This window comes from Delphinapterus leucas, chromosome 15 (genome assembly GCF_059928025.1).
Source record: "Delphinapterus leucas isolate spDelLeu-1000000601 "Yukka" chromosome 15, BTC_Dleu_Yukka2, whole genome shotgun sequence".
NCBI lineage: Eukaryota > Metazoa > Chordata > Mammalia > Artiodactyla > Monodontidae > Delphinapterus > Delphinapterus leucas.
This window is the reverse complement of record NC_143143.1, coordinates 35,272,233-35,294,357: the sequence shown is the minus strand read 5'-3', so window position 1 is coordinate 35,294,357 and position 22,125 is coordinate 35,272,233. Positions and strand designations below refer to the sequence as shown.

The 22,125-nt window shown below is 52.5% G+C and overlaps 1 protein-coding gene across 1 annotated transcript; it reads right to left on the bottom strand.

The window, feature by feature from the left end:
- Positions 1–241: 241 nt before the first annotated feature.
- Positions 242–22,050, bottom strand: SLX4 (SLX4 structure-specific endonuclease subunit). Its single transcript, XM_089896250.1, has 15 exons — positions 19,898–22,050; positions 19,288–19,681; positions 17,408–17,629; positions 15,392–15,581; positions 13,728–13,940; positions 11,516–11,724; positions 11,086–11,408; positions 10,324–10,564; positions 9,830–9,918; positions 8,805–8,951; positions 7,965–8,134; positions 4,749–7,012; positions 2,639–2,741; positions 1,668–2,084; positions 242–1,379 (listed from the first exon to the last, which is right to left on the bottom strand). The coding sequence occupies exons 2-15, from the start codon at positions 19,628–19,630 to the stop codon at positions 983–985; spliced, it is 5,328 nt and encodes a 1,775-aa protein (XP_089752376.1). The 5' UTR covers positions 19,631–19,681; positions 19,898–22,050; the 3' UTR covers positions 242–982.
- Positions 22,051–22,125: the final 75 nt, after the last annotated feature.

Sequence of the window (22,125 nt, the reverse complement as noted above, 5' to 3'; positions counted from 1 at the left end):
AGCGCCTGCTGAGGGCTCTTAACTGTAGGCGTGCGGGGTTTGGGGTGGGGGCACAAATGTGTAGATGAATGAGTACCTAAGAACCAGAGGAATGAGCAGCAGCAGGCCTCAGCTCCGCCTTGAGATGGAGAACAGGCACAGGCCTTCGGCAGACACGGGTGTGGGGGCAGCAGGGGCACTGTGGGTCCCCTCCCCACGGCCCGTTTCCCTCGTTATTTTCTAGAGTACAGTATCCAGAAGGTTTCTATAAAGCCTTTTTGTTTTTATTGCACATCATATAAAACGAACTGCACTGTATTTAAAACAGACAAGACGTTCACAAGGACACAGAGACCCAAACTTTTCTTCTTTTCCAGCCCTCACCTGCACTCCACAGGCGGCTACAACACATACTGGTGGAACCAGTTAACAAAGAACATGCTTATTTGGGGGGCTTCAGAGCTGTACTGGGCCTTCTGTACTGTCCAATTCAAAGACTGCTGGTGACAATGACAGGTGTCTGGGCAGGACAGCTGGGCCAGCAGAGCACCTGGGGCCTGGCAGTTCAGGGCCTGTGGACAGCTGGTCTGCTGGTGGAGGCTGGGATTACAGCCCAAGTGCTGAGAAGGAAGACATGGGCAGGGGCAGCCTGGACCCAGACATCCACCTCAGGACACGGACACCTGTGACTAGTGGGCAAAGAGAGCGGAAAACGCAGCTGAATCAGGCCTTGCCCTGGCCAGCTGGCAGTGGCCCACCCCCTCCTGAAACACATGGGGCCCAAGGGGGTTAAAGGGAGACAAACTGTGGGCACCAATGGAGGGAGGGGCCAGGGCCCCTAAATCCAGCAGATGACACACTCTAAAGGCCACTCTAGGATATGAGGTCAAGAGGAAGCCGATCTGGGTTGGTGCTGCCGTTATTCACAGGGGGAGCGGTATGGTCAGAAAGCTCAGAAACACTGTGGGGGCCTGGCTGGCTGGCTGACGGGGGCTGCAGACCCTCACAGGCTGCTGATGGCCTGGGGTTGGGGGTGGGGGACAGGCCCGCGGGTTCTGACCCCCGTCTTCTTGCTCATGGGCTGCCGTCTCTTCCTCTCAGGCTTCGCCTTGCGGGCGGCAGCTGTGGTGAAGGTGATGCACTGGGTGTCCAGGAAGTCCAGCAGCTTCCCCGTGGCCACGTGGATGCCTTGATGCTTCAGCTCGGCCTGTAGCTCTGCCAGCTCCAAGGGCTGGTACAGCAGGACCTTGCGGTAGAGGGCTGGCTTGGAGCAGATGTAATGCCTCACGGCCTCCTCTGTGGCCGCTACCCGGATGGCCGCCTGTGAAGCACTGACACCCTCCTCGTCCTCCTCATCTTCTCCTGCAGACTCCAAGGCCGCTCCAAAGTCACAGGAAGAACTGAAAAGAACCAGACAATAACACCTAGCAACACCCCTTCTTTCCGGCCTCCACCCCGAGACCAGGAGCCTCTTTGAGGGAAGGAGTGTGTTTCTTTGTCCCCTGCGGAGCCCGGCACATGGACGACCCCCGGGGCAGTAGGAAGCCCCAGGCTGCTGTGTCCCTGGCACTCTAGCTGCCGGCCTGAGCGGGATCGCACCCTCAGCCAGAATCTAATGCTGAGGGCAGCTGTGCTAGGCTGGCCCTGCTTGTGAGAGAGGATGTGGCCCTGTCCTTCCATCTGGTTACCTTTGTGAGCTGCAGGAGCTGTCACTGCTGTCTACAGAGGTGGCCATGGATTCCTGGGAGGCCGGTAGCTGGGTGTCACCATCAGGGCCTGGAGGGCCCTCCTTGGCTGGTGACGTGCTCAGGGCAGGGACCCTTCCACCAGGCTGTGTCTTTTGATGTTGGGGGCCCTTGGTCTTAGCAGGTCCCTTGGACCTTTGGGGAAGGGAGCCAGAAGTGGCCTCCAGCTGGGTGCGGCCAGCTGCCCTTGAAGCCTTAGAGGTCTTGGTGGTGTAAGTCTGGCTGCAAGGAGCCTCCAAGGGCACCTGTGAGGACTGGCTCTCTTCCTCAGAGTCTGACTCCAGTATCTGGTGAGTGTACTGGAATATCTCCTTCAGTTTCAGGACCATTTGGCGTTTGGGCAGAGGGCGGACCCCAAACCTGAATGGGAAAACAGATGAACGTCAGCAAAGAGCAAACAGGTATTAACTAATTAAACTAGTGGCTTTATGTAACTGAATCTTAAATGCCTGACTTAAGAGCATTCAGAGGTCGGTATCTATCCTGCATACCCACTGAGCTGACTCAGGAATATTCCAGAAAGGCCATTCCCCCTGAGTTCTGAGTGATGGTGGTAGCAGTGACCTCCCCAGTGTCCAAGGCAAACAGCAGAATTCATTGGAATGTGAGTTTTGATGTTCTTTTAAAAAATCAGCTCTCCCTCCTCAGACTGTTAAGGCAAGGGTACCATTCCCATCCACATGGCACATGGAGACCTGCCACCTGATGGGTGACCTGGAGGAGTGTCATTTCTTGGCCCTAAGTCACCTGGGGAACAGTATGTGGAGAGCTGGGAGTCACGCACGGCCCCGCACCAGCCAGAGGCTCCTGCCACCAGAGCCCAGGGTGCCGTTCTGCTCCCCACTTCACTAAGCCTGGACATAGGTGCAGGAGGGAGGGTCTGCTCAGAGCAAGCTTTCCAGAACAACACCAACCTGTCCAGTTCTTTCTTCAGCACCGGGGTCTCCATGATGGAATACCTTGGCATTGGGGTTATGGGCACTTCGGGGGGCAAGTTCTTCTTCCGGTTAGCACCTTCTGGGTAGAACAAAAGAAACATACGTTTCAGCACGAGGGCCCTGGATTTGCCTCTTCTGACCCTGATAGTGTCACTTAGAAAAATGCTGCCCTCGCTCCAGGACAGCAGTGATGTCCACCCTTCACTGTTTGACTCTGGAGTCACATCTTCCCATTGGAAAGCATCACACAGCACGCGGTGAGGGCCACGGGCTTATGTGGTGCTGATGCTGTGAAGGGCTCGAAAGCAGGTAGGCAGTTGCCAGGGGCTGGGGTGAAGGGGCAGTGGGGCGACTGCTAATGGGATGGGATTTATTTTGGGGTGATGAAAACATCCTGGAATTAGACAGTGGTAGAATACTGTACTTAAAAGCCATTGAATAGCACATTTGAAAGGGTGAATTTTATGATATGTGAATAACATCTCAATAATGCTGTTATTAAAAAAAATCAGTATTTTAAAGACAACTTAGGGACAACTTAAGTACATCTGGACTTTGGTTCTTATCCTGTTTATGAGCATGGAGTCCTTTGAGGTGCCAATGAAAACAACAGGATCTGTCTTGTGAAAAATGCACAAGATTCTTTATATCATTTCAGAGAGTTTGTGACCCTCATGAATCTCCCCTCAGATTCTGACTAAGGTCCCCTGGCCTCAGGTCTCCTGCAGCGGTTCTCACACACCACCTGGGAACTTGTTAGAAATGCAAAATCTTGGTTACACAGCAGACCTCCTGAAGCAGCAGCTCTGGGGTAGAGACCGGCCACGTGTGTTTTAAGAAGCTCTGCAGGCCATTCTGACGCCCACTCAAGGCTGAAAGCACTGGTTAGTGATGCCCAGCTGGTCTAAGATTTTAGGGGGACATGAAATGGCAGGACACAGGCAGATGCTCTGCCCATAGGCTCTGCTTCCTTGTCACCAGTCACGGCTCAGTGTCGCCTGGTCCCTTCCCAGACTCTCCCTGGATCAGTCCAGCTGGAGGGGATAGCGGTGGGGCAGCAGCACCTCAAGGGGCCGACACCAACACCGGGGGCCTTGATTTTCCCCTGTGACTGAAATGAGCTGGGAAGTGGGGTCCCTCCACCAGTGGGGCCGATAAGGCTCACAGCAGACCTCCCACACTCACCCCATCTGGTCTTTTAATTGAGATGAAATTCACATAACAAAATTTTAAAGTGAACAGTAGCACTTAGCATTCAGTGTTGTGCAACCACCACATCTTTCTAGTTCTAAAACATTTCATCCCCCAAAGAAAGTTCCATGCTCGTCACTCCCTGTTCTCCTCCCCCCAAGCCCCTGGTGATCACTCATCTACTTTCTGTCTCTATGGCTTTGCCCATCTGAATGTTTCATATAAAAGGAATCATATAATACGTGGTGGCCTTTTGTGTCTGGCTTCTTTCACTGAGCAGCATGTTTTCAAGGTTCATTCTGCTGTATCTGTGTCAGTGCTTTATTCCTTCATATGGCTGAATAATATTCCACTGTATGTATGTGTGGACCACATTTCTTTATCCACTTATCAGCTGATGGACATTTGGGTTGTTTCCACCTTTTGGCTGTTGTGAATATTGCTGCTGTGAACATTTGTGTACAGGAGTCCTGACCTCAAATCCTTTGAATGTATATGTAGGAGTGGAATTGCCTGGTGGTAATGGCAATTCTGTGTTTGACTACTTGAGGAACCACACGTTTGCTCTTAAGGTGCACCTGAGGTGCCTATCACAGCCTCTCGGGAGGTGCTGGTTCACTATTCTGGAGCGGAGCCACAGACAGGGATCTTGAACAAGTACCCAGGCGAGCCACAGGATCCAGGCAGGTTTAGGAAGCCCTGACTTACTGGCTAAGGAGTATATGTTTGACAGCAGGCCGATCCTCCCCAACCGTGGAGTGGGGTCAGGCAGGCAAGGGGAGGGCTGGCCACGGGTCAGCAGGCCCTTTAGCATCACTGCCCCGCGCTGTCGTTACGACCCTCCACGCCCCTTAGTGTAAAACAGTGTAAAAGACTACACCCTCCCACTACTCACTTGGCGTCTGTAACTCTTGCAGTTTCTGGGCTCCATCCGCGCTCGGTGTCTGGGGCAGAGGAAGAGCCTCTGGGGGCTTCTGTTCTTCTCCATCCCAATCCTCCCACAGAGCTGAGTTCAGAAAGCTCAGCCTGCTGCTCCCAGGGGACCCGGCCCCAGGGGATTTCTCTTGAGCCTTCCTCTGGCCAGTGCAGCTTCCTCGGATGGGGGTGGTGCCCAGCAGTGCTGGGGAGCGGCAGTCACCGCTGTCCGGGGCCCCCTCCACCCTACTGCCAGGGCTACTGGTGCTCAGGGGGCCGGTCCACTCGAGGTTCAGGTGGTCGATCGGAATTGGTGAGAGGGGCTCCACGTGCCAACACCAATTGTCGCCTGGAATCAGGGGGTCACTATCCGGCAGGGGGATGTTGCTCGCCTTCCGGGAGGCCACCTCCTGCTCCTCCTCACTGTCCTCAACCTCCACCACTTCACTCGCAGTGGCCTGAACCCCTGGGCTCGGTGCAGGCGGCGGGTGCCTCTGGAACTGCCCAGTGAGGTCAGCGAGGCCTCCTGAGCTGGGACGGGGAGCCAGAGGAGAAAAGTACTGGTGGCATCTGGGGTGGGGACTGGACGGGCTTCTGCAGACCTGCCCTCTGCTGTCAGGGCTTCCGGGAGCGACAGGGCCCAGGAGTGAGGATGATGTCTGAGGCACGATGACCGAAAACTTACTCATGGCTTCCGGTTCATCCCTGTTCTCTAACAGGGCCCTGGGCTTGGGCTGAGCCAGTGGGTCTGCTGAAGGCCTGGACCTGAGGCCTGTGATTTGGGTCTGCGATGAACAGTCGCGGCTTCTGCTAGCCAGTGGGGTGGCAGGCACCAGCCACGAGGTATCTGTCGTGCTGTCCTCGTCGCCACTGATCTTGGGGTCGCAGAACAGTTGGGGGGTCCCTCTGCCCCCGACAGAGCCCCGGTTCCCCAGCGGTCCCTCCACCTCCTGCTGTAGCGTGGGCTCTCTTCCTGGTGGGCTTTGGGAAGGTTCCTGCTCTGCATCGAGGTCGATGATGGAAAACAGCTCAGAGGACTTGGTGCTAACTTCAAGAACTTTCCTTTCTTCCGAGGGACCATTCAAACCTGACTTTATTTTGATTTGTTCCAGCTCCAGCTCTTCATCTGAATCCAATAAAAGGATAACCTCATCTTCTCTGTTCACGCTGGAAGGAGAGTTCTGAGACCTGGCACTCAAGCAGCCAGGTTCTGACTGGGTTAGATCCATGGGTGGTGACTTTTCTGGGGAGATCAGGACCCCTTTACCTCTGTGTTCCAACACGGAACTACATTCCTTGTCTTTCTGGCCTGGATCTTTATGTGACATGGGAAGGCTTCTGGCCCTCTTTGGCTTCAGTGATGAGTTCTGGGAGGCCACCCTGGAAGCTGTGCCCTGCAACTGGGGTGTTGGCAGGGACAGGTCACTGGTGTGACGAGAACGAAGATGTGGCCGGCAGGGACTCCTGCCTTGATGGGGCTGTGATGGGAAGAAGGGTGAGTGTGAGGGAGGTGCCTGCTGGCGAGCAGGGGGATGGGAACTCTCTATCTCCCTTTCCCATACGGTGCAGTTTCCTTCCTTGCGATCACTTGTCATCTGGGAGGGTTCAGGGTATCCGGCTTGAGGCGATGAAAAGGACTGTTCATCAACATCAACTGAGCACAAAAAGGTGCTTTCCTGCTTCTCTGCCTGACCCCGGGCAGGGCTGGAAGAGTAGGGAAGAGCCAGTGCTTCCTCTGGGGACTCTGCGTTCTCCTCCCGGTCCAAACCCTGGTCCCCGGGGGACAGGCGTGTGGACTGTCTCATGTTTTTCCATTTGTCTGGGGCCTCATCTCTTCCTTGCCCAGATGATTGCATCTGCTCTGCATTTTCTGACTGTTCTTTATTGTGAACGCTTGTGAGGATTCCCCCAGAAACTGGACCGTCCTCCCTGAGCTGGTCAGCTTCTTCCTCCATCGCTGGAGCTTTCTCCCACTGGAGCAGCTTTCGCTGAGTAGCTGCAAATTCATAAATTTCTTCCATCTCTGCCTCATTCACCTTTTCTCTGTCTTCTTCTTGGCCCTCGGATTTCAGCAGAGCCTCTGCTTCCTCCTCCTCACCCCGCCACACCGACCGCAAGAGTTCTTGGAAAGTCTCCACTCTGCTTTCACAATCCTCGTCTTCCTGCTCCTTCTGCTGTCCACCCTCTGCATCCATCAGGACGGGCACCTGTTCGCACAGGTGAACAAGCTCAGTCACGCCAAACCTGCAATGGGAAAGCCATACGTCACCCCACCCTGCGCAGAGGCGGCAGCTGGGTGTCCAGGTGCGGGAGGCTTGGGGCAGGAGCCCTCACGGGGAGGACGGCCATGACTCACCCTGGCCTTTCCCCTGCTCCCCTACGGAGACGGTTCCCGTGCTCATGCCCAGCTATGCCCCAGGCTGCTCAGTTCTAGAAACAGAGCCTTCAAGGAGGGCCACTAACCCTGCTGTGCAGGCCCAAGTGCAGGCTGAGGGGAGATGGCAGGGATGGGTGGTGCTGTGACCGGGAGAGCACCCAAAGCGCTGTGACTGATGCAAACCGGGACACCCAAACCTGTCACGGGTCAGCCAGGCCTAGGGCCACACCAGCCTGCCGCCTGCTTGACGGCTCTGTGGTCTAATTGGTACCTTTGAAACTCCAGAGGCTGAGCCCATCCTTCCCAATAATGCACCTGAGAAATGAACAAGGTTTCATCCCAGAGGCCCTCGAGGCTTATCAGGAAGTAAAACACCTATTTTTGCTGAGCTACCTGCCACCTCTCCTGACATACTGGTGTGGACAAACCAGGTAGGTGCAAACTCATGGGAGTTAGATCAAGCATCCCACTCACTTCCATTTTCTGGGACTTGGGAAAGGACAGCTGTTGTTCAGCTTTGGTGGCAGAACCACCAAGGAGTGGCAGTGTTTGGGGGCTGAGGTTGGGACCACCCTCTCATCACGCCCAGGAATCGAAAGCCACGGGGCCCTCCTCAGCCGGCACTTGGCTCTCCTGCAAGTGTTCATTCTGGCCAGACTTCCAGTCAATACACCCTGTTCAAGGTCACCACCGGGTATAAACGGGGGATTAAAAGGTACAGGAAGGACTCAGCCCTGACCTTCCCACGGGCCACCAACCAGATAATCCTTGTCAGTTAATGTCAAAAGCTGTGAAGTAAATGGGAAGAACAATCCGGACCTGTGGGCCAGAGAGCTCAGGTCAGGGGCCAGGTGGGGAGTAAGGGCAGTGTCCGCAGCATAGAGGTAACGCAGGAACACCCGGGCGGCCTCAGCGCTGACGTCACTCAGCAGAACGCGCTGGGTCCTCATGTCACCATCTTCTATTGCAAAGAAGCCTTCACTGTTTACCTGAGGGAGAAACGCATGCAGAGGAGTTACCGATCGGACAGTTGTGACTTGGGGCGAAACAGACCTCAGGGAGGTTCTGGGAGCCTCTGAGCTTGTCCCAGGACAGGTATTGCTCCATTTAGTTGGCCAGGAATTCTGCAGGTTAGGCCACAAAACTTGTCTGTTTCCAAAATCAAGTCAGTGATAGATGCTCAAGAACCCAGTCAGTCCCCTCTTGACAGGCATATCAAAGGCACTAGAACTTTCTGATGAGACTGACAGCAGTTTCTGGGATTCCTGCAATGCGATGTTCAAGTCAAATGCACAATGGCACAGAAATGTCGCAGTATATCGAGCTTAACAAGGTTGATTATAACACTTTACAATTATGCAAATAGAGGAAAAGGAAACAATTCTGGGGAGAAAAGGATTTTTATTCAACAGAACAAGAAATCTGATGTTTCCCAAAGCTCATCTCCTCATAGAGCTTCCTGACCTCAAACCTGTCTTCTCCATGGAAGCATAACCTTGATGGCAACAGAGGAAGAACATTCCAGGGCAGTGGGAGGAGAGCCGGGGTTGGGGGAGGAAAGGGGGCAGGAAGACAGAGGGAGAGGCAGGGCACAGAGGGAAGAAGAGGAGAGGAGGGGGGAGGGAAGGGGGTGGGGAGGCAGCCTGACCGCACACTTACGTGCTGCATGAGAAGTGGGCATCGGGCATAGAGCACAAACTTGTGGGCATAAAGCACCTCCCCACCGTCCATCTGAAACTGGATGTCGCTGAGGTGTGGGTTGTTGACCATGGCACCGAAGTCGGCCACCAGCAAACTGCGGGCGAGCTGAAATGACAGGGGGAGAGCGGCCACTGCTGCCTGTCGCCCACCTAACTGTGCACACCCAACTGACGGGGTGCAGGTGGCCAGTCAGGGCCTCGTGCTGCTCCCTACAAGGTCCAATGTTGGGCTCCACCTTTAAGTTACCTTTAGGCCCTCAGGGACACAGAACAGCAAAACCCAGTCCTTTCTAAAAATCTCCATCACACCCAATTCCCTGGCCTAAATGGGAGCCCCAGCCCATGGAGAGGTGTGCTTGACGGCAGCATCAGCACCTGCTGAGGGCTCCATGGGCCAGGCGGCGTGCGGCCCCACAGGAAGCTACCAGCCTAGCCTGCCGTGACAGATGGGACCTGAGCCCAAGCAGTTACGGGGCCGGCCGAGGAGCTCCGTGTCCCTCTCTGACACGTGCCACGTCTCTAGGGAGACCTTGGTGAGAAGTGCTTGGCTGATACCAATGCACTCACGGGATGACACCCACCCTAAGGAAAACCCAGCTTCTAACCCAATTCGTCACCAACACAGAACACAAACTATTAGCTGGAGGCCTCCAGGACTCACACATGAGGGCACAGCAAGTTCTGAACGAGTGAATGGAACTTTGAGAGATGGATGCACAGAGCCGTTGGCTGAAGTGAGGCACCCTCCACAGGCCCCAGGACAGAGCAGGCTCCCAGGGCCGGGCTACTGAGGTGCCCCAGGGTTCAGCAACAAAAGGGACAACTGCCTCATGGCAAAGCCCCGCTCAGTTCAAAGCCCGTCAAGGGGATCAGTGGACTCGAGCAGGGGCCTAGAGGCTGGCAGTGAGCTGGCAGCACTGAACACACAACAAGCCCTTCGGCCAAGACCGTGGATGGAGCCGGGACAGGGCCAGACATTCTTACCGAAGCCTGGCTGCTCCTCTCCAGGCACTTCTCCTTGTCTGGCAGGACAAACCCAGTCAGTGGAAGGCTGCTGGGCGACAAGTCCATTCCTGAGAGGAGGATTCGCAGGTTAAAAGAACAGCACCTCCTGGCAACATCAACCACCAGGGAAAGAGCATCACCTGGGCTGACCCAAGGACGTCTTCATGGAAAGCGAACTGCCCACAGGCCACCTGCACCACCACCCCCTCCCAACAGAGAGGGACTCGGGAGAGAAAGAGCTGAAATCAGCCCTCATGACCACTCGTTCTGGCAAAAGGCTCTGTCCTTGGTCAAAGTTGAAGGAAGACTGTGACAAACTCACCTAAATCACATTTACCTTTGAGGAAAAATGAAAGCACCTAGTGAGACTACATTCTCCCTGTCACATGGGGATGAGCCTGGCAACATCGGATCTGAGCAGCTCTCACTGCCCTGGTCCCAGGGAGAACAGGCCCCAGTGGCCAGTGTCTCACCTGTGGCGCCTCCTGAGCCGGCCGGGCCCCCACTGCAGGGCCACGGGCTGGCGCTCAGCCCCTCTCCTGCCAAGTCCAGGAGGTCCTGCAGGGCCTGATGCTCCCTCTGGCTGGCGGAGGGCGCTGGGCTCAGGGGGCTATGGCCCACAGGGCGGGTGCCATGGACGGCAAGGGGTGTTTGCACGCCAGGCTCTGGCTTCTCAGGCAGCTCCAGTGGCAGCGTGGGCTCCTGTGTGAGGCCCTGAAAGAAGTGGGAGAGCCAGAGTGAGCGTGCGGCCACCACAGCAGGCTCCCCAAGGGTGTGAGCCCCAGCCCAGAGCGACCCTGGGAAGCTTGTCACCATTGCCACCTGTCAGCAGGCTCGTCTGTCACGGCAGAGGCCATGCCTGTGGCCTCCACATCTGCAGAAGGGTTCCCAGGGCCCTCGCCCTCCTAGTATCGTTTGAATTGCTTCAAGCGGGTGAGTACCAATTCCAGACACCTGCATAGGCCAGTCTGGTTCCTGCCCCCCATCACAAGCAGGTCATACGCGGTCCGGGAGAAGGCCCTGGGACTCTGCATTTTAAACTCTCCAGGAACATAACACACTTGGGAGCCAGTGGTCTCCCTGTTCCTACCAGGGGAACCATCTGGTTGCTGCAAAGAAAACACGCTAGACCACACACGATGCTCCTTGGCTTCCCCCCCCTCCCATCTTCCTCCAACTTTCTGCTGCCACCCTCTCTGCTGAGCCCACCCGTGCCAGCTCGGAAGGGAGCACACCTCGGCGGGCCGCTGGGGCACCAGGGGAGGGACCAGGCTGGCCGTGTAGAAGGATTCCAGAGCCCAGGCCCCGGTCAGGGCGCTGCCCTCCCACAGAAAGTTCTGCTTTCCTACAGGTGGTCGAAGACCCCGCCTGCTCTTTTCCAGCTCTTCCTTAAAAATTCTGCTCGCAGGAAGCGGTGGCGTGCCAGACAGCTCCAGCTCCTCTGCCAAGAGCTGGGCCACGCGATCCTCCATCTGTCTCCCTGTGGTCTCCACGTCCTGGACTAACAACTGCGGGGGCGTAACGGGGGCTTTCTTCTTGCGACTCTTCTTCTCTAGAGCTAAACAGAAGCAACACGGAGTCATCCTCCCCCCGAGGCCTCCAGCTGCTCCTTTAGCGGCTGCCGTGCAGCGAGGCTCCCCCGGCACCACCCTTGACCACACGTACCTGCTCCCGGTCTCGTCCTCTCAGAAAAAGCGTTTCCCAGCCTGAGTGCCGCCGGCACAGCCTTCTGCTCCATCTCGGACCGGGACAGAGCCATGGCCACCAGCAGGTCCTCGGACGGTGCCTCGGGCTTGGCGACCTTCCGCCTCTTCTGCGGCTCCTTCTTGGCAGTGGCTCCCTTCCGCTTCAGACCTCCAGCGTGATCCCTGAGGCTTAAAAGGCAGCCACACCAAAAGGTTAGTGAGGCTAGAGATGCGAGCACTTCCTGTTCTGAGGTGGTCCCCACTGGACCTGAGAAGGCTCACCCTTTCTCCTTGGCAGGGGGCGCGAGAGAAAAGGGATAAATGTGCAGACAGAAGCATCAACGGCTTCTGTACTCAGTCACTGCGCTCACTCTGTGCCTCACGTGAGCTCGCCTGACCCTGGGCCATGAGCTCAGCACAGTCCAGACACGGGAGGGTCTGGGTCCTTCCAGGCGATGCTGCCCAGCAGGGTTCTTGGCAGACACACAAAGCCGACAGCAGCACCCGCATACCCCAGACGTGGCCAAACCCTTCTGGTGGAGTCAGCTACCCGGATTCCACCCACTTCTGCCCATCCATACCTCAGATGCCCTGAGGCGGACCCGGCCACATTGGCCGTGAAAAGATTCCTTCCCTCCTGCAGGTTAGGCCACCAATGTGGTCAGCTGACTCAGAGATCAACGTGCAACATGTCATTTGGGTTGGAGGATATTTAAAGGACTTTCTGGCTGGAGAGAACCTACACTGCCTGGTGAATTCCAACAGTCTGGGCGAGAGGTGGGAGGTAAAGGTGAGACAGATGTAGATTGCAGACCCAGGACCACCTTCCCTGCACCTCAGGGCAGTGTGCGGGAAGCACCTCTGGTTTGGGTAAAAGCTCGTGCTCTCCACCGGGCCAGGGATGGCTCCGGAATCTCAGGTATCACCTCAGAGATCTCAGCGAGCCCTAATTCAGTTCCAAACTCCTGGGAACCCTGCACAATAACCACAGCCTCCAAGAGGGGAAGAAGCCACCCTAACCTACAGGCCCTGCTGGCAGCTGCTGCAGACTGTACCTCGGCCCAGCGGGCAGGGCCTGGGCTGAGGTGAAAGCACGCGAGGGGTGCAGGAGCAAGTGGGGTGCTCTCACCAGCATGTGTGCCCTGGCTGGGGAGCTCTGACTGCCCCAGAGTCAAAACACTCTGGGCTTGGCCGTATGGCAGGCAAGGCTCTTCGTTTGCTGTGGTTTTCTACCTTCTTCCAGAAGGACCCACACACATCTTGTCTCACTTCTTGGAGGTATTTAAAAAGCAGATATATTTTATCTGAGTAGGCAGCTTCAGTCTAGTCCTGCCAAAAGGCAAGCAATAGCTTAGATGACATCTATTCTAAGGACTTAAGGCTTCTGAATCTGTGATGCTAGTGTTGATGTGCTAAAATATGGACAGGCTTGCAGCTAAGAATCGACCACCCAGTCTCAGCACTGGCCCCCTTCAGAGGCCCGTCACCTGCGTGCAAGGCAATGGCTGGAACAAACAGAGCCACTGCCCTCAGCCTTCCCTTTGCCCTCAGGAGCTGCCGAGAGAAAGAAGTCCCGAACCTACAGAAGTCCAGGGCCCGTGCTACTCTGTTCCCTGTAACACTGGGACCTACCCAGGCATCCACAGCGGCAGAGGCGATGTGGAGGGAAGCAACCCTCTGCCACTTGTTTGCCTGTGGTTTGCATGCCAAGCACTTGTTTCTGGGTATCAGCAAGGCCTCCTATTCAAACACTTAAGCATTTAATTCATGCAAAAAAATAGGCCTATGGTTCTGTCTCATCAACTTGTTGAGCTATGCTGAGTAGTCTTACATTAATAGTATGAAAATCGGACTACACTGAGCTGGAAGCCATGCTGTACCCCACACGAAATGGATGAGGTGAAGAGAATTATCGAATTCTTAGCTGCTCAGGATGGTGGGGATGGGAAAATCTCAGGAAGGCCCTCGTGGAAACCAGTCCAATCCAACTGGTCCATTTCAAAGCCTCCGACGATAGAGATCTGTCCCCTCCTCAGTCCCTGTGGAGACTATGCCCAATTTCCTCCCAAAATATTTAATCTCCAGAATCAGAGAAGGCTCTGTTGTCCTCCAACACTACAAAAGGCCTTTTTTCTTTTTTTTTTTAAACAAATCAGAGTACTTTGATTTTTCTTCCTTTTCATCTGACTCACCTTGATGCCAGTGTGCCAGAGACCCCCTCGGGCTGAGCTGTCTGCAGCCGCACGGCCTGGAGCAGGAGCTGCGGGCCAACCTCCATCTTCACCGCACACTGTTTCAAGTGACTGATTCTGCTCTTTGGGGTGAGAAATGGCTTGCCGCAAATTGGGCATTCAGGGATCTGAGGCACAGAAGGTCTCAGTGCCTTTTCAGCCTCGTCCAAGCACCTGGAGGAAGACAGCAAAGGTAGAAGAACCACCCTCCCTGGTAATATGATCGTAGATAGGGATTCATGTCAGCGTGGACGTGCTGTGGGACAAAGCCTGCTCCCCCTGAGCTGATCCCTCCACAAAGCCTACAGTCAGCCTCCAGACATTGAATTCAGGTTTCTGTTAGCAAAGGTGTCTGAAGAAAGCAAGGATACACTAAACATAGAGTCATGGGAGTAACCATATGGCACAGTGATTCTACTCCTAAGTATATGCCCCAAAGAGCTGAAAGCAGATACTCAAGGGACTTCCCTGGTGGTCCCAATGCAGGGGGCCTGGGTTCCATCCCTGGCTGGGGAACTAAGATCCCACATGCCGCAACTAGGCCCGCGTGCTGCAACTAGAGAAGCCCAAGTGCCACAACGAAGAGCCCACACACCCAAAATAAATAAATACATTAAAAAAAACAACAACAGATACTTAAGCAAATACATGGAAAGCATGTTCACAGCAGCTCTATTCATAAAACCCAAAAGGCGGAGACAAATGTCCACCAACGGATGAATGAATAAATGAGATGTGGTCCATCCATACAGTGGAATATTATCTAACCTTAAAAAGGAGAAAAGCACTGACACAGCTACAACATGGATGACCCTTGCCAACACTCTGCTGAGCGAAGGAAGCCAGACACAAAAGGCCATATATTGTGTGAGTCCACTTATGTCCTGAACGGGCAAATCCACAGAGACATAAGGCAGATCAGTGGTTGCCAGGGGCTGAAGAAAAGAGGGAAATGGGGGTGCCTGCTTAATGGGTCTGGGGTTTCTTTTGGGGGTGACGAGATATTATAAAATTGACTGTGGGGACTTCCCTGGTGGCACAGTGGTTAAGAATCCGCCTGCCAATGCAGGGGACACGGGTTCGAGCCCTGGTCTGGGAAGATCCCACATGCCGCGGAGCAACTAAGCCCGTGTGCCGCAACTACTGAGCCTGTGCTCTAGAGCCCGCGAGCCACAACTACTGAGCCCATGTGCCACAACTACTGAAGCCCGCATGTCCAGAGCTCATGCTCTGCAACAAGAGAAGCCACCGCAATGAGAAGCCCGTGCACCACAACAAAGAGTAGCCCCTGCTCACTGCAACTGGAGAAAGCCCATGCACAGCAACAATGACCCAACGCAGCCAAAAATAAATAAATAAATAAATTTACAGGAAAAAAAAATTGTGGTGATGGCTGCACAACTCTGTCAATATATTAAGTAAACATGATTTTATTGTTCACTTTAAATGGGTGAATTGTATGGTATACGAATTATATCTCAATAAAGCTGTTTAAAAAGAAAAGCAAGGACAGATTGATACTGAGGTACTATCTCAAGATTCCCACCATGGCCACAGGAGCCCCGGAGCTGGTCACACCCACGGGAGAGGTGACCGCAGACAGGTGACGGCCGAGCTGCTCCTACCGGTTCACGTGCTGCTCCCTCCGTGTCACGGTCATAGCCGAGAGGTTCTTTTGACAGATCTGGCAAAAGAACAACCCCTTCTCCTCCAGGCTGTCGTTGTGTGCGGATGCCCGTTCTAGCCCAAACTCATGCTGGAGGGCCAAGGCCACTGCAGCGTCGCTCTCTGTGGCAGGGAGCCTGGGCCCAGACCCTGTGGAGGCACAAGGACCCATGAGGACCAGCTTATCCTCAGATGTCGAGGAGCACGGACACTGGGCGTATCGTGAGGAATCCAGACCTGGCACCACTTGGCTCATGCATGGCCCCATCCAGGGAGACTGGACACCTAGTGGGTCCCTGAGAAGGGTACTCGTTAAACTTTAACAGGTACAGGGACCCCCAGAAGGCTGGTTAAAATGCAGGTCCGGAGGCTGGCACTCTGGGGGCCCAGGTGGAGCCTGAGATTCTGCATTTCTGACAACTCCAAGGCGAGGCTGATGCTGCTGGTCCAGGACCATTCTCTGAGCATCAAGGTACTAAAGAACTTGCCTTTCTTTTCCCATCTCTGCTAAAGTCAGCAACCCTGGGCATTCCAGGTTTATAAGGCTTCTATTCCAAAAAATCTAAGTTTTCTCTTCAAAGCTCAACCTTTCCTACTACTCTGACTTTTTCTTGCCCATCCTAGAAGAACCAGGTCAGAGTGAAATGCCATTCTCGGTTTTTCTCTGCATCAGACCAGAGGATGGACTGACTCTAATCTTGAGATGGCTCTCAAGGTGGTCATGCCCACTGCTGTGGCCCTCTGTCACATCTGACGTTGCTGGAGCAGACCCTCGGCACTCATGAGGGATATGCCCTGAGAACAAAGCCAGAAAAGTTTTGGTCCTATGTTTTTTTTAAACAAAGAAATGGTTTATCTCTCCTGAGTATTCCTGGGTATGATGTGATGATTTATGGAAACAACTGAGTCGCATGTACGGCAGGTGCTGGGCTTACGCACTGGCTGAGTGACTCCTCTGCACCCCTCGGTGCCACGTAGACCAAGGACCAACGCCACAGCAGATGTCACATCGCTATGTCACCTGCATGGACCTTTGGGGTAGCCTGAGAATCCTCAGTAATCCTGAGGTGAAATCTGCAGGTACAGTACCAGGAGACTATGTATTCACTAGCCATAAGTCTGTCAATACAGTTTCTTTCTATTTCTTTTCCTTTTGTATATTTTCACCAGGGATGAAAACTCCTATTGTTTAGGGGATAAAGTGTAGTACCACCTGACATTACAAGCCTCAAGAGGTGGTGTAACATGCAGTGCACGGCACTTCCCTGCAGGAAAAGGTTAAATGACAGCAGGAGGAAACAAGCAAATCCAGAAAGGGGGGAATTTTCAAAGACAATTGTCCTGGACTTTTCAAGAAGTTAGTATTGTGAAAAAACAAGGACAAGACAAGGGGACTGGTCTACAGTCTAGACCAGAGAGACTACTGAGCCACAGCCACACGTGTGTGACAAATCCTCATTCAGAAAGGGAAGGAGTCCAGCTACAGAAGCTATCCTTGGGACAACCAGGGAAATCTGAATGTGAACTGATACCAGGCAGTGTTATGGAATCACTTGTGTTTATGGTATTGTGATTATATAGGAGAATCTAGGAGTGAAGCATCATGATGTCTATAACTTGCTTTCATATGGTACAGAAGAAACGTATATTTATAGAGACATAAAAAAATGTATGGCAAAATGTTGACAATTGTTAAATATAGGTTGAGGGCATAGGGACTTCATTTTAATATATTTTTCTGACTTTTATGAATGGGAAAATTTTGTAATAAAAAGTCAAAATTAAAAAAAGAAGAAGTGGTACCTTGTCAAAGAAGCTAAGTGAGAAATGACCCAAGGGACCCTCTGTTCTCTGGCGAGACAGAGTGGCAAAGGTAGAGCGCCACCCCCAGCAGAGACGCAATGAACACGGGCTCCTTCCTGACTCCCTTCCCCGAAAGTCAACCCTGTTGGGAAGACAGAGGACTCCCATCATACCGTTCCCTGCCATCATCTCTTGAGGGCCCTTTGGGACGTTTTCTTCAAGTGCAGCCTCTAGGGAGCACCCTTCTGAACCATGTTTCAAACGCTCGGGGTCTGCTCTCTTGAACTGCTGCATTCGCTGTAGCACCAGCTCTGCCGCCCGGGGTTTGGAGGGACTGGGCACCATCGCAGTCAGACAGGAAGGAGGGGGCTGGGAGCGGCTGTCAGGAGCGGCCTCTGGCAAGGAGGAAAACATTCATATGCGTCAGTTCTAGCCGGAGGAACCAAAGACTCTTCCAAAGTTTCAAATACCTCAAGTTTCAAAGGGGTGCTTTACTGACTAGTTTAGGTTTAAGTCTTTTTTTTTTTCCGGTATGCGGGCCTCTCACTGTTGTGGCCTCTCCCGTTGCAGAGCACAGGCTCCGGACACGCAGGCTCAGTGGCCATGGCTCACGGGCCCAGCCGCTAGACCGAGGCACGAACCCGTGTCCCCTGCATTGGCAGGCGGACTCTCAACCACTGGGCCACCAGGGAAGCCCTAGGTTTAACTCTTAAGTGTGAATAGTACTGATTGTTTTTTGGTAACCTCACTGTTTGTGGTAATATAAATACGCCTGTCATAAATATCTATGACAGGAGGGGGCATGGGGAGTAACTGCTATTGAACATGGGGTTTATTTCTGAGGTGGTGAACATGTTCTAAAATTAAGTAGGGGGGATGGCTGCACAACTCTGTGAATATACTAAAATCACTGAGCCATACACTTTAAAAGGGTAAATTTTATAGAATGTGAATTGTATCCCTATAAAGCTGTTATTAAAGAAATATTAATGACAAACACATATCTTTCTAGGTCAGAAGTTTTCCTTTAACTTGGTGTCTGTAGATGACCTCCGGGGGGGATCCACGAAGCCCCTGAAGTTATATGTCAATTTTGCAGGTGTGTTCGGGGGTGCAGTGTTCTGGGGGAAATCAAGCATAGCTTTCACTAGACTCTCAAAGGGAGCATGAAGGACCAGTAATGTTTCAGCAACATTAACGAAGCCTTACAACAGTTTCTTTACCACCACTGCACTGGGAGGTCATGCTGACCACATATTATTTAAGATCAGGAAGTGAAGGTGAGAAGAATTTAGAAACAGAACTCAGGAGCCCAAAGATCTTGTACTGTATTATATATGCAAGGCTGGTTTTCAGTTCTGCATGAAGAATGTATGCTAAGCATATGGTTTAGTACACCAAGGGCAGCAGGATAAGAAAGCTGCTTTAAACGAACAAACCAAAAAAAAAAAAAAAGAAGAAGAAGAAAAAGCAAAGAATAAAAGGTGTTTGGAGGAGAAAGGAAGGACAAGAATATTCTCCTGGGACTCAAACCCACACGGCACCCTCGTTCTACCTTTCAGCAGCCTAACCAAATTGGCTGGCCCACTGCAACTTAACCACTTTGGAATGAACTCAAGAAAGTGAGAGAAAAAAAAAAAAAAGGAAGTGAGAGAAGCAGCATTATATTCATGTTCATGTAACTCATGTCAACTGCGTGATGTAAACATTAATAGGAAACTGAAAGAGAAGAGGGTCCCAAATATATCATGTAGAAAATTCACACGGGTTATATTTTTTATGACTATTGTTTAAAACAGGAGTTGGCAAACTACGGTCCTCGGGCTGGCTGCCTGTTTTTGTTAAGTGAAGTTTTGCTGGAACACAGCCCATTCTATTACATACTGTCATAGGGAGTTGAGTAGTTTGCGACAGAGACTGTACAGCCTGCAAAGCCAAAAAAATTTACTAGCTGGCCCTTTTCAGAAAGTTTTCCGACCCCTGGTTTAAAATAGTACAAATCACCTCTGGTTTCCTCTCTGGAAAAGTTTTGGCAGCTGTTTCAGCTGGTTACCTGTCTGGGTGCTCCATGCACTGTCCTGGAGCACAGCAGAAGCATGCACGCCTCCCCCATTTTCAGGGGGAGCCGGTTCACTCTCTGGCCACTTGGGTGCCCCTTGCTTTTGAGTCCGCAGGACCTGGCTGCCAGAGCGAGTTTTCCTCTCAGCGGGGCCTTGAAGGGTTTTGCTCTTGGAAGCAGGTGGTTTGGTCCTTTTCAGTTTGCTTCTTATCTGGATGCTGTTTGAGGCCTTTTGTGTCTTCCTTTCCCCCGACACTTCCTTGGGGCCATTCTTTTTCACCCTTTGGAAAAAGCTGGCACAGAGTTCCTTAAAGTCATCGTCTGACTCATCCATCATCTGACGGGTTTGAAGGCTTTCAGGCTGGTATTCGGAGGAGTGAGGGTCAATCTGGGGGCATGTGGACAGATGAGAAAGTGAACCCGAGTGTGAGCCTAGCCAGGCCTCGTTCGCGCTCGCAGCTTCATTATGGCTTCTCTCTACTTCTCACTGAGGTACCTGAAGAGTCTGCACAATTGAGCAGGAAGTACTGCTCCCCCTGCCATAATGATTTAAAATGTCTTTCTTCAAATTGAACCTGTGTTAAACAGCACGTTTAAAGCTTACCTTTATTAAAGTTCACAGCTGAGAGCTTCTGTTGTCCAGTAGATGCCTCTGAGAGAGAGTACATGTGACCTTGGTGCTCAGGTGATTCTCCAAGATCTCCACGGTGATAAAGCACATTTGATTCATTTAATTTTTCACTCGTGGAAAACCAAAAGCATCTAAGTGTAACTAGACAGATATTGTCATTTTATGCCATTTCTTCCAGGAAGGTACGAGAGCATGTGGGGTATGAGAAAAGTCTCCAGAGGAACAATACCCCTGTCAAATAATCAGCTATAGCCTGGTTAGCACAAACTAACTGTCCTACAGGCTACCACAACACAACAGGGGAGAGGGATCTAAAAACCTGTCAAAGCATGTTCTTCCACAGGCAGAAAAATGTGTACATCTTGGAAGAATATAGTTTTATTGAAGCCTAGGGAATAAATCCCATGAAGAGCAGTCACCACAGAAACAAGATGGCCCCGGAATCCAGAAAAACTATCTCTTAGGCCTGTGCTGGTCCAAGGCCTCCAGCTCTCAGAGGCTCTATCAGCAAGCAATGTAATGAGAGAGAAAAAGAGAGAATATGCACTTGAACGCTCACAAAGAAACAAAAGATAGGAACATAGCAGGCTCTCTTTCACTGATAAAACCAATTTTTCCAAATCAGAAATAGGTCACTTTTCATCCATTCTCGCACCCCAGCAACTCTTCTAACTCAGGTGACTAGAATGCTCCTCATATGCAAAGGTTGGGCCTTATGGGCATGATTATTTATATTGGTGCAGTTTAGTGGAGTTCAGAAATCAAAACTGAATAACCCAGTGGTAGAAAGTTCATTTCAAATACCATAATGAAATCTCCACTGTCCAAGTAATCCAATTAATCACCTAGTTTTCCAAAGCTGGGCAGACACACATACCTAAAATCTACTTTGCATGGCTGGCTCATTCTCATCTTACATCTCCTTAGAGAAGCTTGCTCTCCGTCTTTTATCTAAGGGAACCCTCTCCGCTTCCATTATTTTCTATCATTACACACTATTTTCACAATGGTACTTATCACAAGTTATAATCACATGTAATAGATTTATTGAATGCTTACTGTATGCAGGCAGTGGTCCCAAGTGCTTTACAAGTCTAACTCGTTTAATACTTACAACTTTACTGGGTACAATCTATTGATGCCCTTTCTTTACAGCAAGGAACCAGGCACAAGAATGAGGAACTGACTCAAGTTGACACAGCTTTTCAAGTGGCAGGGCTGGGATCAAATCCAGGCAGTGTGGTTCCAGGGCATCAGTTCTTATATTTTTATTCATTTACTTGTTATCTGTCCCCTACTAAGCTCAAAACTTCAGGAGGGCACACACTCATCTCTATTTTGTATTCTCTTTGGCTGACAAGGTGCATGACTTGTAATAAGTGCTCGATAGTTATCTGTTGAATTAATTAACTGCAAATAGTTTGGTACAATAGGGAGCGAAGAGGAAAGTGGTGAGAGAGAAGACTGCAGGGAGAATCCGTGTCCGAGCGCCTGGGACGTTAGGCCAAGCAAACCGTTGGATGTCGGAGCTAGAACAAACTCCACCCTCCACACTGCCCTGAGTCGCCACATCTCTGCCGATACTACTTTAAAACGGTGCATCTCCTATAGGTGCTCAATCAGTATCTGCTGAAGGAAGTAATGGATCCTACGAGACGGCAATTTTCCAGAGGTCTGGGGACTGTGCCTACTCAGCTTTGTACCTACCGCGGCCGGGCTCACCGCAGACGCTGAAAAAAAGAATGGGCAGGTGCGGAGCTGACCCCCCGCCTCGCCCAACACACGGGTTGTCACCTGGGGAAGGGCTGCCAAGGACTCTGGCAGCTATAAAGACAGACGGCGAATTCCGATCGCTAGTCAGACCCCCGGGCTATGCCCCGTAGGTATCCGGACCCCCCCCAACCCCTCTTCCGTTCAGACAGCCCTGGGCTCCTCCACCCAAGCCCGGGTCCTGCCTCTAACCGCGGCTGGCGGCGAGCGAGAAAGCCTCTTCGCCCTCAGAAGAGCGAGAAAGGCCCGAGGTGGCTGTACCGCCTCTCCCGGGTGCAGACTCCCGGCCCCAAAGCCCGGCTCCTCCTACCTCCGGCACCACCGCAGCACCTTCTCAACGGAGACCAATGCGCCTGCGCATGCGCCACTTGGCGCCCCGGCGGCGAATTGCGTCTGCGCAGGCGCAGAGCGATCCACAAGGCTCGCTTCCC

Bases quoted from the DNA above. Each gene is read 5' to 3' on its own strand.
- SLX4 (XM_089896250.1), bottom strand. From the start codon at position 19,630: ATGATGGATGAGTCAGACGATGACTTTAAGGAACTCTGTGCCAGCTTT. The intron at 8,135-8,804 runs GTAAGTGTGCGG...TTTCTCCCTCAG, and splicing joins GCCCACTTCTCATGCAGCAC to GTAAACAGTGAAGGCTTCTT. The intron at 2,085-2,638 runs GTTGGTGTTGTT...TTTCCCATTCAG, and splicing joins CTGAAGAAAGAACTGGACAG to GTTTGGGGTCCGCCCTCTGC.